The 17,772-nt window shown below is 47.8% G+C and overlaps 1 protein-coding gene across 5 annotated transcripts in view; it reads right to left on the bottom strand.

The window, feature by feature from the left end:
• Positions 1–7,838: 7,838 nt before the first annotated feature.
• The window catches only part of cadm1a (cell adhesion molecule 1a), a 309,364-nt gene continuing 299,430 nt past the window's right edge, over positions 7,839–17,772 (bottom strand). For all 5 annotated transcript variants that reach the window (XM_078426890.1, XM_078426892.1, XM_078426893.1 and 2 more), the window contains 2 exons: positions 13,977–14,105; positions 7,839–9,021 (listed from right to left, as the gene is read on the bottom strand). In XM_078426890.1, coding sequence (XP_078283016.1) covers positions 8,903–9,021; positions 13,977–14,105 — 248 coding nt within the window. In that variant the 3' untranslated portion in view covers positions 7,839–8,902. The remainder of the gene's footprint in view (positions 9,022–13,976; positions 14,106–17,772) is intronic.

The raw sequence follows: 17,772 nt of genomic DNA, 5'->3' as shown, positions 1-17,772 counted from the left end.
TCTGCATTTCTTGCTGTACAGGCATCATAAGGTCATAAGAAATAGGAGTAGAATTAGGCCATTCGGCCCATCAAGTCTACTCTGCCACTCAATCATGATTGATCTATCTCTACCTCCTAACCCCATTCTCCTGCCTTCTCCCCATAACCTCTGACACGCGTACTAATCAAGAATCTGTCAATCTCGGCCTTAAAAGTATATCATTGACTTGGCCTCCACATTCGTCTGAATATCTCTGTCATAAAAATATCCACTGGCATAAGTATAACAAAAACGTTAAGTGGCGAAGATAGACACAAAAAGCTGGAGTAACTCAGCGGGTCAGGCAGCATCTCTGGAGAAAAGGAATAGGTGACGTTTCGGGTCAAGACCCTCCTTCAGACTGAGAGTCAGGGGAGAGGGAAGCTAGAGGTATGAGAAGGTACAGAACAAATCAGATCCGGCACCCATGACTCACGAAAATGGAGCCCACAATGGTCCATGGTTGGCTGGGGAAGGGGAGGTGAAGAAGGGTACAAACAGTGAAACTAGCACGATGACCAGTGTGGGGGAGAGGGAATGCAAGGGCAATAGCAAGTTTAGTTTGGTTTATTATTATTGTCCCTTGTGATGAGACAGACAATAGACAATAGGTACAGGAGCAGGCCATTCGGCCCTTCGAGCCAGCACCGCCATTCAATATGATCATGGCTGATCATCCACAATCAGTACCACGTTCCTGCCCTCTCCCCATACCCCCTGACTCCGCTATCATTACGAGCTCTATCTAACTCTCTCTTGAAAGCATCCAGAGAATTGGCCTCCACTGCCTTCTGAGCCAGAGAATTCCAGATTCACAACTCAATGACTGAAAAAGTTTTTCCTCATCTCCGTTCTAAATGGCCTACCCCTTATTCTTAAACTGTGGCCCTAGGTTCTGGACTCCCCCAACATTGGGAACATGTTTCCTGCCTCTAGCGTGTCCAATCCCTTAATAATCTTATATGTTTCAATAAGATCCCCTCTCATCCTTCTAAATTCCAGTGTATACAAGCCCAGTCGCTCCAGTCTTTCAACACACGACAGTCCCGCCATTCCGAGAATTAACCTAGTGAACCTACGCTGCACTCCCTCAATAGCAAGAATGTCCTTCCTCAAATTTGGAGACCAAAACTGCACACAGTACTCCAGGTGCGGTCTCACTAGGGCCCTGTACAACTGCAGAAGGACCTCTTTGCTCCGATACTCAACTCCTCTTGTCCTGAAGGCCAACATTCCATTGGCTTTCGTCACTGCCTGCTGTACCTGCATGCTTACATTCAGTGACTGATGCACTAGGACACCCAGATCTCTTTGTACTTCCCCTTTTCCTAACTTGACACCATTCAGATAATAATCTGCCTTCCTGTTCTTACCACCAAAGATACACAGAAAAGCTTTTGTTGGTGTGCTACCCTGTCAAGAAAAGATTGTACATGAATACAATCAAGCCGTCCACAGTGCATGTCATCCTTTGTCTTGCTGACATTGATGGAGAGGTTGTTGTGTTGGCACCATGTTACGAGCTTCTCAATCTCCTTCCTGAACTCCATCTCATCATTATTTAATATCCAGCCCACTATGGTGGTATCATCCGCAAACTTGTGAATTGGGTTGGATTGGTCTTTGGCTGCACAATCGTAAGTGTACAAGGAGTATAGTAAAGGGCCTGAGAATCCATCCTTGTCGGATATCAGTGTTGAGAATTATCGCGGAGGATGATTTATGCCCTATCCTCACTGATTAACTGAATATGTTCTGAGCTCAGTCCACAGTCCGAAGGTCTCGGGGAAAGCTCACCTCTTCCTTCTCTCCGGAGTTGCTGCCTGACCCGCTGAGGTACTCCGGCATTTAGTGTCTACCATCCGTGCATATTTGTTCACCTCCTAGCAGAAAACACAAAGGAGGGATAATATCCAGCGCAAAGACTGCACGAAAAAGTAAATAAATCACAGGAGAGGTTTAGGAAAAGGCTCTGACAGGTGGTGATGGGTTTGAAGGCGTCTTTGCTTCGAGTCGAGGTCAGAGCCTCTTCAGATGAAAGGATTTATAGACTGGGCTGTGCCGTTGCAGGTCGAGTGCCACAGGTACTTATCTGTGTGAATGAGATTAGACCGCACGCCCGCTCCTCTGGTCTTTGATCATTGCCGCTTTGATTATTGCACCCGTACTTCAAAGGGAGAATAAAAGATGTGGCAGTAGATGTTTCCAGTTTTGTATAAATATGCAACACAACTCCCCTCTGATCACGCGGCTCTCCCGTGGGCTCTGCCCGACCAGTGAAACTTTCTGACTGGCAAGGGCTTCGCCCCGGTAAACATTCCCGCTCCGCTTCCGCGGCACCTCCGCTGGATGGCAAGCACCGTTCCCAGGGAGAGAGAGAGTTCCCGTTCCAATAGACAATAGGTGCAGGAGTAGGCCATTCGGCCCTTCGAGCCAGCACCGCCATTCAATGTGATCATGGCTGATCATTCTCAATCAGTACCCCGTTCCTGTCTTCTCCCCGTACCCCCTGACTCCGCTATCCTTAAGAGCTCTATCTAGCTCTTTCTTGAATGCATTCAGAGAATTGGCCTCCACTGCCTTCTGAGGCAGAGAATTCCACAGATTCACAACTCTCTGACTGAAAAAGTTTTTCCTCATCTCCGTTCTAAATGGCCTACCCATTATTCTTAAACTGTGGCCCCTTGTTCTGGACTCCCCCAACATTGGGAACTTGTTTCCTGCCTCTAGCGTGTCCAACCCCTTAATAATCTTATACGTTTCGATAAGATCCCCTCTCATCCTTCTAAATTCCAGTGTATACAAGCTTAGCCGCTCCAGTCTTTCAACATATGACAGTCCCGCCATTCCGGGAATTAACCTAGTAAACCTACGCTGCACGCCCACAATAGCAAGAATTCCCCAGAGTTTCAGCCAAACTGCAAGTGAGTGAAGCCTCGGTCTGACGATCTGCTGAGCTCGCTTCCTGGGGTCCCACTCCTGAAACCCGAACCCACACCCGGCCACCTCCACCAAACCATGAACGCAGAGCACCTTTGCATTGAAACCTACCGATGAACGAAAGGCCTGGATACAGAGGATGTGGTGAGGATGTTTCCAATGGTGGGTGGGCCTGAGAACAGAGACCATAGGCCTCAGAATAAAAGGACGTACCTTTAGAAAGGAGACGATGAAAGATTTCTTTATTTAAAAAGTCGTGAATCCGTGGAATTCATTCAGACGAATGTGGAGGCCAAGTCAATGGATATACTTTTAAGGCCGAGATTGACAGATTCTTGATTAATACGGGTGTCAGGGGTTATGGGGAGAAGGTAGGAGAATGGGGTTGTGAGGGAGAGATAGATCAGCCATCATTGAATGGCGGAGTAGACTTGATGGGTCGAATGGCCTAATTTTGCTCCTAGAACTGTGGATTCTAGACAGGAGGGTTCTCGAACAAAGTTCACTTTTGGTAATGGTATCAGGTTTAGAGACACAGTGCGGAAAAAGACCCTTCAGCCCACCAAGACTGCGTCAACCAGCCACCACCCTGTCCGCTAGTATTACCCTATACACTAGGGACAATTTACCAAAGCCAATTAACCTGCAAACCTGGGTGGACACAAAATGCTGGGGTAACTCAGCGGGTCAGACAGCATCTCAGGAGAGAAGGAATGCGTGATGTTTCGGGTCGAGACCCTTCTTCAGGTCTTCTCCCCTGAGATGCTGCCTGACCCGCTGAGTTACTCCTGCATTTTGTGTCTACCTTCAATTTAAACCAGCATCTGCATTTTTTTTCCCCCTACACAACCTGCAAGCCTGTACGTGTTTGGAGTGTGGGAGGAAACCGAAGCACCCGGAGAAAACCCAAGCGGTCGGTCACAGGGAGAACGTACAAACTCCTTACAGACAGCACTGCAAGGCAGCAACTCTACCGTTGCGCCACCCTGCCACCCTTTAGGAACCTCGAGAAACAAAGGGAACATTTCTTATTTGCTTTCCTATGTTGCTGCATGCTGACATCGAGATAATTGCTCCATACCTGCAGGGTAGGTTTGTTAATATTTTGGATTCAGCAATATGCGAGTCTTTGTGATCAGCCTCAGGAATGATTCTGAAAATAATTGTTGCTATTTTATGCATATTAAACACAACAAATGTAGATCATGTCAACTTCAAACCAGTTGTACACCGTCGTGAATATGGCAGGTCTGCTGGCATTGTACATGTGTCTTGTGAGATTTGACAGCAAGGATAATTTTTGATCCAATTGTATAATGAGGCACTGCGCAAATCACATGACGGAGAGAGTGTGGCTTAATGTAAATGTACATCAGTGGAGGCTTGGCACCAGCATGGTTTGCCTTCAGAGAACTCTTGGGCGAGTGGAATAATTTCCAAATCAGCGTTGGACAAAACCATTCCACATCTAACTGGCTGCCTTACAAATGCTCCCCTCAAAGCCAGTGCTCAGAATGTGAACATGCTTTTCTTTAGGCGAGAAATTTCAAAGGAAACAGCCCTGGGCATAGTGTTTCAGAGAAATGATAGTTATTCCTTGACTATGAAGTGTTTAGTTTCCCCTGATAATGGGAGAAGTATGACACAAACACAACTCTGCATCTCTCAAAGCATCAGAACAGCTTCAGGGTGATGTCAAGTTTAGTTTAGTTTAGAGATACAGCACGGAAACAGGCCCTTCGGCCCACCGAGTCCGTGCCGACCAGCCATCCCTGCATATTAACACCACTCGACACACACACACTAGGGACACCTGTAGTCAGGATGGAACCCGGGTCTCTGGCGCTGTAAGGTAGTAGCTCTACCGCTGCGCCACCGTGCTGCCCAATCAACACCAGACTTCTCGCCCGAAACCAAACCATGGATGTGCTGCTGGAAATGATCCCCATAGCGTCTTCGCCCGCCCCGGATCGCGGGGCTTCGGTCGGCCCGCTGCGGACCTTTCACCGTCCGGCGCGGCCTGGAACATGGTAACTTCAACAGCCTGACCGCGGGTGAAGACGGCAGGGGAAGAGAAAAGACATTCTGGCCCTCCATCACAGTGAGGAGGTGACTGGAGGAGACTCACTGTGATGGATGTTTCTTTTTCTTTGTGCTTTGTGTTGGTTGGGGTTGTGCAATTTGCTTATTTTATTGCTCTTATTGTTGGACTGTGGGTGACGAAATCCTGTCCAAAAGACTTGTTTTTTGGATGACAATAAAGGTAATTCTGATTCTGATAAGATGGCCAGGTGGCTGCGTAAGCCAACATACGATCACCTTCTGACACCAAAGCTGCACACGTGGAACACACGCTCATTTAGTGACGTGTCAGGAGAGTTTGTGACCCTTTCACTAGATGGTTGTGAATTTTCAGGAATAGCCTCCAGTGTGAAGGGGCCAGTCACTTGATTGGGGCCTACCAATTATTGATTGAGCCGCTGAGTTACTCCAGCACCTTGTGTCTATCTTTAATCCCAGAAACGTACTGAAATTACCCAGGAAAGCCTCACAGTTTGAAGAAGGGTCTCGACCCGAAACGTCACCCATTCCTTCTCTCCCGAGATGCTGCCTGACCCGCTGAGTTACTCCAGCATTTTGTGAATAAATCGATTTGTACCAGCATCTGCAGTTATTTTCTTATATAAGCCTCACAGAGCACCAAGCTTAACATTTGACACAATTCTACACATTATGGAAGATGGGAACGGATGGGAACGTCAAAGACGTAGGTTTTAAGGAATGCCTCGGGAGGTGGAGAGGCAGAGGCGTTTTGCCGGAGAATTCCACAGCTTGGGATCTTTGCAGCTGATGTTGCGGCTGTCCAAATGTAGAAGATGAAAGTCCGAGATGAAGAAACGTGGAAATGGAGACAAAGGGGCACAAAGTGCTGGAGTAACTCAGTGCGTCACGCAACACCTCTGGAGAACATGGAGATGTGACGTTTCGGGTCTCCCTTCTTTAGACTCCAGTCTGAAGAAGGGTCTCAATCCGAAACATCACCTATTGTGTCCCTTTGTGCATTAACCAGCATCTGGGGTTCTTTGTTTCTGCAAATGGAGTCACAAGGAACTGCGGATGCTGGAATCTTGAGGAAAGCACAAAGGTCCTGGAGAAGCTCAGCAGGCCAGACATCTGCCTGAGTAAGGGTCCCAAGCCGAAAGGTTGCCTGTCCATTCCCTCCACCGATGCTGTCGATCCTGTTGAGTTCCTCCAGCACCTGATTTGTTTGCAGAAACGTTCGATGCAACACAAACCTCAGGTGAACATTTGTCAAGGACGCAGAAGAAGGCTCAATATAGGAGCTCGTTCCATTGCCAGCGGTGACACCGGCTACCTGCCGAGCCCATCACACCAAACCCCCCACTGCAAACCATCGGCGATAATTACCGCAAAACCAATTCAGAAATCTGGAACATTTAACTTGTTTTTATTAAGAAGTCAATAATGCTTCAATAGTTTTTATATTTTTTTCCTGTAAAAATGGCATACATGAACTGATACAAAAAAAAATGCGTGGGAACATGAGAGGTTCTATCAATACACAAAATTGCCCATGTACACTAGAAATAAGAAATGACCTAAGCAAACAGCTTTAGTGCCTAAAGATCAGACCTAATGTGCGTATAACACAGCAATATTCTTCAACTTTTCCATTTTTTAAAACCAATTTTGCACAATACTTGTTTTGCACATGACAAGACCCAATTATTCGAACTAACTCTATACAAAGTAATACATATTACAATTAAAACAGTGCACTGCATTTGAGAGAGAGAGAAAAAAAAAGGATTCACACAAAAAAAACCCATATACAACTAAAACTCTGAATTTGCCACGTTTTGTTTTAATGTGTGGGGGGCATATTCTTTGCAGACAAGATGCAAAGAGCCAATCAGAACACATCTTCCTGAGACATGACGTATCTGTTTAATCTGTTTGAGAAAATAACAAGACCTACTGTAGTACAACTCAAACTAAAGCTGAGAGCCAGAGAGGTGCAAATTACTGTGAATTACAGAGAAACTAGATTGAAAACAGCGACAAGACATATTAAATGACTTTTTTTTGAGTACATTATCACATTCCTTTCACTATTGCGGTCACCTCTCTCTTATACAGAGGACTGAGCATTTGCTATCAAGTATACTCTTTGTTTTATACTGAAGCAACTCAATCTCCACTTAGTTTCCCTGGAACTCACTGAGGAACTTCAATGGTTGCCAATTTTGCAACGCTGTCCATTTTTTCCTAATGGTTCCTCCCTTTGCAAATCCATTGGCAAACCTCACATTCCAGAAGACACACCAAGGCTACACCGCTCTCCTAAAGACATGATAGTGTATCACGCATTGTAACATTAAATCTCAAACCAAAAGAAAATTAACCTCAAACGAACACTCTTCGGGTAAAGCTATGTCACATCAAAATTGGGCTGTGTACAGGCTGGAGATCGGGAGAAGAGATTTTGCCTTGCATTGAAGGTGGACCACTGCAGCAGTTACACCTACAATTGATCTCTGAGGCTTTGAGGTGTTTTACCTCAGAGCTGAAAAAGCAAAATGTCAGTTCCACAGAGGCAAACCTTTTGTTATTTATTTTTCTAAAGCAACAACGTGATGCCTCTTCAGAATGTGGCCTCCAAAGCTAAGTTGATGATTTGGGAAAGAAAATGTTGATGCCAAACACAAGGTGGTAATATATTTTAAGGCAACTTTCACTCTTTAAAGAGGCACTATCCCTTTATGATGACAGACACAGAATGGATGGATGATTGAATGAATGAATGTAAAATGCAGGATATACACAGAACTTCCATTAAATACTATAGCCTCCTGTACAGCGTTTGATCAATTTTAATTAAATCTTTAAATAGAATACGAATAGCATTTTACAATGGCACAAGGACAAACCACTTTCATCACTGGCTCGATAAAAAAACACTGCTGTTTAAAAAGAGATCTATGCACACAGTCCATGTAAGCAGTGGTTGTTTTGAAGAGGTTCTTAAATATAAACCATGCGATATGAACAAAGGGATATGCCTTTTTAAAACCATGCTAGTGTTTGTGAGCCGAAATTGTACCGTATGAATTATTTGCCTGGGCAGTGTACACGTTACTTAAAATGGGGCTCAGGGAGGGGGAGGGGAGGGGGGGAGGGGGAGGGTGGAAAGACCTTGCTGACAGGTTAACGTGAACGCAGATAGTTTTAAAATATTTTTGGCAAACAAATTAGTGAGACGTAAGGCCAATTGGGAAAGACGAGATGAGATCTTTTAAAAACGAGAGGTGGCTGGAACAAGGCTTGTTCCCACTGTGATAACTCAGCACTGTCCACTCACTAAAAGGCACAGACCTCCGTTGTCGGGTCTGATCGGGGTTTGCTGTTGATGTTCTGCCACTTGCTCAGAACACAGCCAGACAGGGTGAGACACCCTACATCGCACAGTCTACACAAGAGAATGAAATTAGCGTCAATCTCACCACACAAAACCTCACTTGCAGAAAAATACTCGCTCTGTGTTCCCCTCTGCGAAATTGAACTGCCGCACACCTGCGCACCCCTCAGTCACAGAGCACAATGACGTTATATTTTGTTGTTGTCGTTGGTTTTAACGTGTAGAAGTGAAAGGGAGCCTCTCGGTCGGTCCAAATGGCTGGAGCGGTCTGCAGGGAAAACAAGGCACGACGTTTTCTGCAAATGAGAGAACTAAACTAACTCCGAGCCTGGCTAGGCAGTAACAGAGGTGTCAAACTGTGGACCTCTCTGATCAGCAAACAACTCCTGTCCCCATCCTAACCCCTAACCCCACTGGGGCACGTCTCACATGCCCACCAAGCTACAGAAACCCAACCACGCATCGTCAACAGTTGGACACCTCCATGTGGCTACACCTTACTTAGATGAAATACTCTTTCTTTTCATCGGAGTTGTTCTGTCCGCCCTCTGCGTTGATAATGGCCGTGTCCGCGTCGGCCGCATCATCAGCGCCTTTCGCCTCGTGCGTGAAGTATGTACCTGCAACACAGACCCGCAAAGCCACGCGTTAGTCAACCCCTTCCCGAGATCGGCGAGCTCACAGGAGCACCAAGCCGCACACCTCAGACAGACACAAACTGCTGGGGTAACTCAGCAGGACGTGCAGCATCTCTGGAGAGAAGGAATGGGTGGGGATTCAGGTCGAGAAACCTTCTGAGGGCTTCGACCCGAAACGTCACCCATTCCTTCTCTCCAGGGATGCTGCCTGTTCCGCTGAGTTACTCCAGCATTTTGTTTCTATCTTCGGTTTAAACCGGCATCTGCAGTTCCTTCCTACACAAGTCGTACACCTCGACCGGGTGGGGGGGCCCCAAAGCAGAAGCTTCCACGTCGCGGGGCTGGAAACTGGAAGTGTCCTGAGCTAATTCTGCTACCACCATCGTCTACTGTACCAGCGATGGCTCCTGCTGACTGTCGCCGGAGGCTCGCGGCCTTTTCAGGACGGATGATGACAGTGATTTGAAACATAGATGATTGACACGAAAGAAGACTGGGTGGGGAACCACCGTGATGGGGAGGGGGCGAGGGAACAAAAGAGGAACGGGCGTGGTATACTTTGTGACTTTGTTGGCGCCCTTTATGTGGCGACTCTTTGCATACCTTGGAAAACAAAGAATATCACTATGACTTGTGACATGTGACAATAAAGTATAAAGTATCATTCATTCATTCACTCAGTTCAGCGCCTCTGTGTGGTGACTGAATAGAGGTGTAAAAATCACAAGGGCAAATTGATAAGAGTGTAAACACAAGAGACTTCTCACAAGAGATTGCACAAATCCTTTTCACTGTACCTTGGCACATGCGCCAATAATAAATAAACCAAACTAAACTACAATTGATTTAGGTGAGAGGGGAAAGATTAAATAAGGAACCTGAGGTGCAACCTGTCTCTTTCCACAACCACCTGAAACTTGGAGAATTATGGTCACTGTTCCCCAAAGTGGTCACCCCCAACACCTGCCCAGTTTCATTTCTTAAGATAAGGTTTGAGGACTGCACCCAGGTCAAGTAGGACTATCTACATATTGTTTCAAATAACCTTCCAAGATGCACTTAAATTCTGCCCCATCTGAGCCCCAGTCAATCTCAGACAATATTGGGAAATTAAAATCCCGCAATGCCGTGAGACTTTTGTTCTGCGATGTGCACAACTGCTCGTGAGTCCTGTGGACCGGGGGGGGGCTTGTGGTACAACCCCAGCCGGCAGATCGCCCCTCCCTTACTCCTAAACTCTACCCCTTCCACCTCACTGGGCGAACCCTCAGGATAACCAGCGCCGATCCTGACAACGGGTGCCGTCTGTACAGAATTTGTACGTTCTCCCTGTGACTGCGTGAGTTTTCTCCGGGTTTTTTTAGATTTTTTAAAGATTTTTTTTTAGATTTAGAGATACAGCGCAGAAACAGGCCCTTCGGCCCACCGGGTCCGCGCCGCCCAGCGATCCCCGCACACTAACACTATCCTACACCCACTGGGGACAATTTTTTAAAAACATTTTGCCCAGCCAATTAACCTACATACCTGTACGTCTCTTTGGAGTGTGGGAGGAAACCGAAGATCTCGGAGAAAACCCACGCAGGTCAAGGGGAGAACGTACAAACTCCGTACAGACGGCGCCCGTAGTCAGGATCGAACCTGAGTCTCCGGCGCTGCATTCACTGTAAGGCAGCAACTCTACCGCTGCGCCACCGTGCCACCTCGGTTTACTCCCACATTCCTAAGGCGTGCAGGTTTGCAGGTTAATTGGCTTCTATAAATTGTCCCCTGTGTGTAGGATGGAACCAGTGCCGGCCGGGGTGATTGGTGGACGGCGTGGACCCAGCGTGCTGAAAGGCCTGTTTCAACTCAGTGTCTCTAAACTAAAAATATAAATTACTAACTCATCCACATAACATGGAGAAGAAAAGCTACCTTTCAGTTTATGGAAAGTGTTTAAGAAACACTAAATTTCTCAAAAAAGTAATAAAAATAGACACTAAATGCTTGAGTAGCTCGGCGGGACAGGCAGCATCTCTGGAGAGAAGGAATGGGTGACGTTTCAGGTCGAGACCCTTCTTCAGACCGACGAAGGGTCTTGATCTGAAACGTCACCCATTCCTTCTCTCCAGAGATGCTGCCTGTCCCGCTGAGTTACTCCAGCATTTTGTGTCCATCTTCAGTGTAAACCAGCATCTGCAGTTCCTCCCTACACATAATAGAAAAACTAATGCAGAAACGCAGACAGCAGCGAGGTTTTTGACAAAGGGCTAAAGTGTGGAGAACAAAGTGTGACAATGTTCGTCCAGGTGATGTTCTTATAATTAGCTTAGTCCCTTCACCTGGCGCTGGGCTGACTGTTTCCCAGCTGCCAGTTGTACAGAGCAATCCTCACCAGCAAATGAGACATTTGTGCAGACAGAATGTACCACACACCACTGCTGTGACAGCAGCTAACGTGGCTGGGCTGAGCCGGGCCTCTGTGTGAGGGGATCTGTTCTTTATCTTTGCTGAAGCGGAGATGGATGTGGCGCCAAACTATGGACGTCCCATCTCCCTGTTCTGTGATTTAAGATGGAATGTACCACTGAATGCAGTCTGATGAAGGGTCCCCACCTAGGGGTGCCTACTATCTCTCTCCCAAATAAGGGACAAGGTGACGTCACCGCGCTGCGCCCCATGTGACCTCACCCAGCCAGCGGTCACATGCTCCCGCTCCACCAATGGCAGCCACGTACTCTGGATCTACACTGTGCAGACCTACAGTGTCCGGGTTAGCACTGTCCGGGCCTACAGCGTCCTGGCCCACAACGCCCCCCGGGCCTAATACTGGACCAGGGCGGTCCCGTACGGGACATACCAATTTAGCTCAATATACGGGATGGCCCGTCTAATACGGGACAGTTGGCGACCCCATCCCCACCTGAAAGGTCACCCATCCTTTTTCTCCAGAGATGCTTCAACCTCCCCTCTCCCCTGACCCTCAGTCTGAAGAAGGGCCTCGACCCGAAATGTCATCCATCCTTTCTCTTCAAAAATGCTGCCTGACCCGCTGAGTTACTCCAGCACTTTGTGTCTATCTTCAGTATAGACCAGCACTTGCAGTTTCTTCCTGCACATACTAACGAATGCTGCTCCATTATATCCACCTGCGGTTGAAACAAGGGCATTTCAACACTATTCTACTTTTCATTACCGATGGAGCTTGGGCCCATGAAAACTACCATGTGGGCTGCCCAGGTCTATCTGAAAGCACAAGGATGCTGAGTCAGCATCCCAGCTACTATCCAAGCTAACAACCAAGTAACATCGCAGATGATATAGTTGTCTTCTCTGTGGATTGTCACCTTGTCGTGGTGGAGAAGCTCGTGTGGTCCTGAGTTCCTGAGAGCGATGCCGTCTGGAGCTACGCTCCTGGTAGGGTCACCCATGGCGGTAAGGTCGAGGGGGAGGTCCCTGACAAAGAGCAATCCAACCAAGACCTCAACGGTGGAACAGGCGGAGGATGACGGCTGACTTTAGTGGAGCGTCACAACGGCTGGGAAGGCGGATGGATGAAGGCTGCAGCAGAAAAGGGTCCCCGGTCGTCTTGGACTCCACGCCACTGGATCCTGACCCAGATCTGTCAAGGACCGTGTGGTGGCTGTCTGTGCACCAGTCCCCCCACCTTAAACAAAGTCACGCACAGGCGTCCTAACAAGGACAGTCATACTCGCTTCGAGTGACTGGCATTGAAGATGATATAGTTGTAACTATATACACTGCTCGAGCTTCCTCTGGCAGCTCATTCCAGATATGCACTACTCTCTGAGGGAAAAAGGTTGCCCATGAGCTCCCTCTTAAACCTCTCCCCTCTCACCCTGATGCCCTCTAATTTTAGAATTTTCTACCCTTGGGAATAGGGTTTTTATCCATGCCCCTCGTGATCTTGACAACTTCAATAAGATCACCCCTCAGCCTCGGATGCTTCAAAGAAAAAGTCCCAGCCTCTCCAACCTCTTCCTATAACTCATATCCTGGTGAATGGCTTCTGCATCCTTTCCAAATTGATTGTAATCACATAATTGTCATTTCTTTCACTGGACAGCACACAACAAAAGGCTTTTCACTGTAACTCGGTACACGTGACAATAATGAACTAAACTCAATTAAACCAAACCAAACTAAACTAAACCTAATCTCAAACTCAACTAAACCACTGAACTTAATGACGTCCTTCCTGTGGCTTGGCGACCAGCAGTGCACACGATGCTCTGTGTGGTCTCACCAACGACAGGGGAGGTGGTTGAGGCTGGGACTATCCCATCGTTTAAGAAAAAGTTGGGCAGGTAGATGGATAGGACAGGTTTGGAAGGTTATGGACCAAGCGCGGGCAAGTGGGACGAGGTGGGGCATTGTTGGCCGGTGTGGGCGAGTTGGGCTGAAGGGCCTGTTTCCACACTGTGTCAATCTATGACTTATACAGCTGCATCGTGCTAGCCAGTGGTTCTCTAGTTCTCCGGGCAAAAGACACTGTGCGTCTAGGGCGGCACGGTGGCGCAGCGGTAGAGTTGCTGCCTTACAGCGAATGCAGCGCCGGAGACTCGGGTTCGATCCTGACTACGGGCGCCGTCTGTACGGAGTTTGTACGTTCTCCCCGTGACCTGCGTGGGTTTTCTCCGAGATCTTCGGTTTCCTCCCACACTCCAAAGACGTACAGGTATGTAGGTTAATTGACTGGGTAAATGTTAAAACTGTCCCTAGTGTGTGTAGGATAGTGTTAATGTGCGGGGATCGCTGGGCGGCACGGACTCGGTGGGCCGAAGGGCCTGTTTCCGCGCTGTATCTCTAAAATCTAAATCTACCCAACCTGTTCCTCTCATGGTTTTGTGCAGGTGAGTGGGAGCCGGAGGGGGACGGGGCGCTGAGACATGATTTGAAGGCCGCACCGAGGCCGGCTGCCTTCATCCCCTCACCTTTGTGTCTGGCAAAGTAGCGTCCGAGTACAATCAGCAGGCACAAAATGGCGAAGACTACCACGGCCACCACCCCCCCGATGACAGCATGGTCCACCGATCCTGGCACCTCCGTGCCCGCTCTCGAGTCTGTGGTGTTGGAAGCAAAGAAAATCTCCGTCAGAAAGTCTTTATATAATCAGCAGCACCGACCGGGCGGGCTGTGCAAAAATAACACCAAATCACAACTTCCTTCGGAATAAAGAAATGCATTAAAAACTAACAACATGCTATCTCCTCGTTGTACACAGGCCCGCACCTCTGCAATTGACAAGTTGCTCCATTTCACTAGTTTTATTGCTTTAGTTTGTCAAGACTATGAATAATTTTGCACAGACTAAAGCAAGAGGCAGCGCATACACGAATCATTGTAGACATTAACTGCAGATGACTAGAATGCAGTCAATTACCGCCAGTACATGCACTAACTGCGTGGCATCTGTCAGTGTGTTCTGAGGAAAGGCTGTTTCATACTGATCGGCAATAAGCAATAAAGGGCATGAAGTGCGAGCAAAATTGATGCAGTAACTGATGGAGTCTCATCTCTCCCCAGCGCGATAGCGTGGGCCCCGGAAAAAGCACACCATTCAAATATATCACACCGCCAGTCACCGTTCATTTAAGATACAAGAGACTGCAGGTGCTGGAATCTTCAGCAAAACACAAAGTGTTGGAGGAACTCGGCGGGTCAGGCAGCATCCGTGGAGGGAAATGGACAGACGTTTTTTCCGTCGGGATACTTCTTCCGACACAATGTCCCAAAACGGTTTCTGTCCGTTTAGTCTGAAGAAGTGTCCCGACCCAAAATGTCTGTCTGACCAGTCTGGTGAAGGGTCCCGATCTTTTTAGTTCAGTTTAGTTTATTGTCTCGTGTGCCAAGGTACAGTGGAAGCTTATTTATTGCATGTTATCCAGTCAGCGGAAAGACTATACACGATTACAATCAAGCTGTCCACTGTATACAGATACAGGATAAAGGAAATGAGTGCAGGTTTAAAAGAGTAAGTGATTGCAATGAATGATCGCAGATCTGGTTCTGGGGCCAGCAGGCAGCGGGTCGCCTGGCTTAGGGGCCATTATTCTGAAAAACTGCGTGTCCTTCCACCTATGCTGCCTGACCCTCTGAGTTCCTCCAGTTCTTTAGAGATAGAGCATGGAAACAGGCCATTCGGCCCAACCAGTTCACGCCAACCAGCGTCCACCCTGGTGACCAGCACTATCCTACACACTGGGGAGTTTTTTTTTACAATTTACCTAAGCCAATTAACCTACGGACCTGCACGTCCTTGGAGTGTGGGAGGAAACCAGAGCACCCGGAGAAAGCCCAAGGGAGAACTTGCAAACTCCACACAGACAGCACCTGGGGCCAGGATCGAACCCGAGTCTCTGTAAGGGAGCAACTCTACCACTGAGCCACTGGGCCACACTTTGCGTTTTTTGCTCAACATTCATTTTTATTGGATTGGAAAGGTAGCCTCCAACAACACAATGGCGGACACCATCCCAGCCTTGGTCACAGGGCTTTGGCATTGATGGCGTGGCCTTGATCCAAGCTTGGGGCTTGCCTGGTCAGCAGGTGACACAGAGCGCCAGAGTTAAACACTGCTGGCTTTAGACAGGGCCAATCTAATCGACAATCCTGACTGCAGCAGGGGGGCTGATTTCTCTGACCAGACACGTTGAAAGCCCAGGAACAACACGGTCTACCCACGCACGATCCCATTGCAAACAGCGAGCGTTCCTCTGGTCTGGGCGTACTTCCCTCAAACCCACTGATGATTACAGAACCAAGCCCTTTGCTGTGCTCGAAACACGGCCGTAATAGATCCGTTGAAATATTCCAACTTCTAAATCACTGTCGCTCTCACCGAGGAAGCTGTCAACTAAATCTCTCAGTGTGTAATGGTGCGCAGTCAATAATTTGATCCTGGGCCGGGTGACGACGGAAGTGACAGATATTAATTTAACCTAAAGATAAAATGCGCAAGTATTCATCAGCTAATTTTAAAGAGGATTTATATTGATCGCCCTGAAGATGCTGTCAGGACTGACTCCGACGCAGAGTCTTCGTGGGGCTTTATTGATCAGGTGTAAAGAACTGCGACAACAGACGAGGGGCTGCAATGAGGACAATATCTGACTCATCGCTGCCTGCACAATTTATACCTCCTGCACTCCCATCAATATTCCGCGCTAATTAATGGTAATCGATTTGGACAGACTAACCTTTAGCCCCTGAGTGGAACAGATTGGGTAAACACGCAGAGTCTCTTGCCCAGAGTAGGGGGAACGAGAACCAGAGGACGTAGGTTTAAGGTGAGGGGGGGCAAGATTTAATAGGAGACCTCAGGGGTAACTGAGAGGCAACATCATCGTAAATCTTCTCTGCACCCTTTCCAGCTTAACGATATCTTTCCTAGGCCAAGGTGATCAGAAATACACACGATACTCCAAATGTGGCCTCACAAATGTATTGTACAACTGTAACTTAACTTCTCAACTTTACTATACTCGATACTCTGATTAATGAAGGCCAATGTGCAGAAAGCTTTCTTGTCCGCCCTATCTCGTAGCTACGCCACAAGGAACAACGTACCGGCACTCCTAGGTCCCTCTGCACTACACCACTCCCCAGAGCCCTGCCATCCGTTGTATAGGTCCTGCCCTGATTAGACTTACCAAAATGCAACACCTCGCGTATGGTATGCTTGCCTTCATAAGGCAGGACATTGAGCGTAATAATTAGGAAGTCAAGAAGCAGCTCTGCAGGACTTTGGTTAGACCCCATTTTAAATATTGCATGTAGCTCTGGTTGACCCACTCAGGGAAGCTCATTGAGGTGTTGGAGAGGGTGGTAAAAGAGGTTGACCAGAATGCTGCACTGGGAGAGGTTGGGCAGACTTGGATTGTTTTCAGTGGAACGCCAGAGATTGCAGGGAAGCCTGACAGAAGTATATAAAATTATGACAGGCATACTTAGGGCAGGCACGAGAACTTGTTTCCCAGCGTGGAAATGTCAAAGACTCGAGACTTCACCATTGTTCCAATGTTCTGGTCAGAATGGTGTTGGTCTCCCCTTGTTTACTATCACAATGAGGGCCTACCTTGGAATGTAGGAGAATGAGGGATGATCTTATAGAGGTGATTTTGGATGATCAGCCATGATCATATTGAATGGGGGTCGAAGAACCCGAATGGCCGACTCCTGCACCTATTTTCTATGTTTCTATAAAATCATGAGGGAAAAAATATGGTAAAGGCACGTTCTTTTACCCAGGGTAGGGGATTCAAGAACTAGAGGGCATAGGTTCTATCGTACCGTATTTAAGGTGAGATGGGAAAGAACTTGTGGGGCAACTTGTTCACACAGAGGGTGGTGGGCATATAGAACGAGCTGCCAAAGGAGATGGTCAAGGCGGGCACTATAACAACATTTAAAAATGATTTGGACAGGTGGATGGGGAGGAAAGGTTTAGAGGGACATGGGCCAAAGGCGAGACTAGTTTAGATGGGGCATCTTTGGGCGGCATGGATGAGTTGTGTTGAAGGGCCTGTTTCCGTGCTGTGTGACTCCATCCCAACCTCAACCCGTGTTCCCCCGTGTCTCCAACAGCCGTCTTCAGAGAGGCTGGTAGTGGTCATGGAAATGGACTCCTGGCCAGGTAACGTAAGCAGCATTCATGACATTTTCCTGCACACTGGTTGTGCTCTGAAGGAAGTGTAACAGGGCAGCAACACAGAAACGAGATGGCTCCTT

Source organism: Rhinoraja longicauda, chromosome 32 (genome assembly GCF_053455715.1).
Source record: "Rhinoraja longicauda isolate Sanriku21f chromosome 32, sRhiLon1.1, whole genome shotgun sequence".
Lineage (NCBI taxonomy): Eukaryota > Metazoa > Chordata > Chondrichthyes > Rajiformes > Arhynchobatidae > Rhinoraja > Rhinoraja longicauda.
The sequence above is the reverse complement of the archived record's forward strand: the minus strand, read 5'-3'. Positions and strand labels throughout refer to the sequence as shown.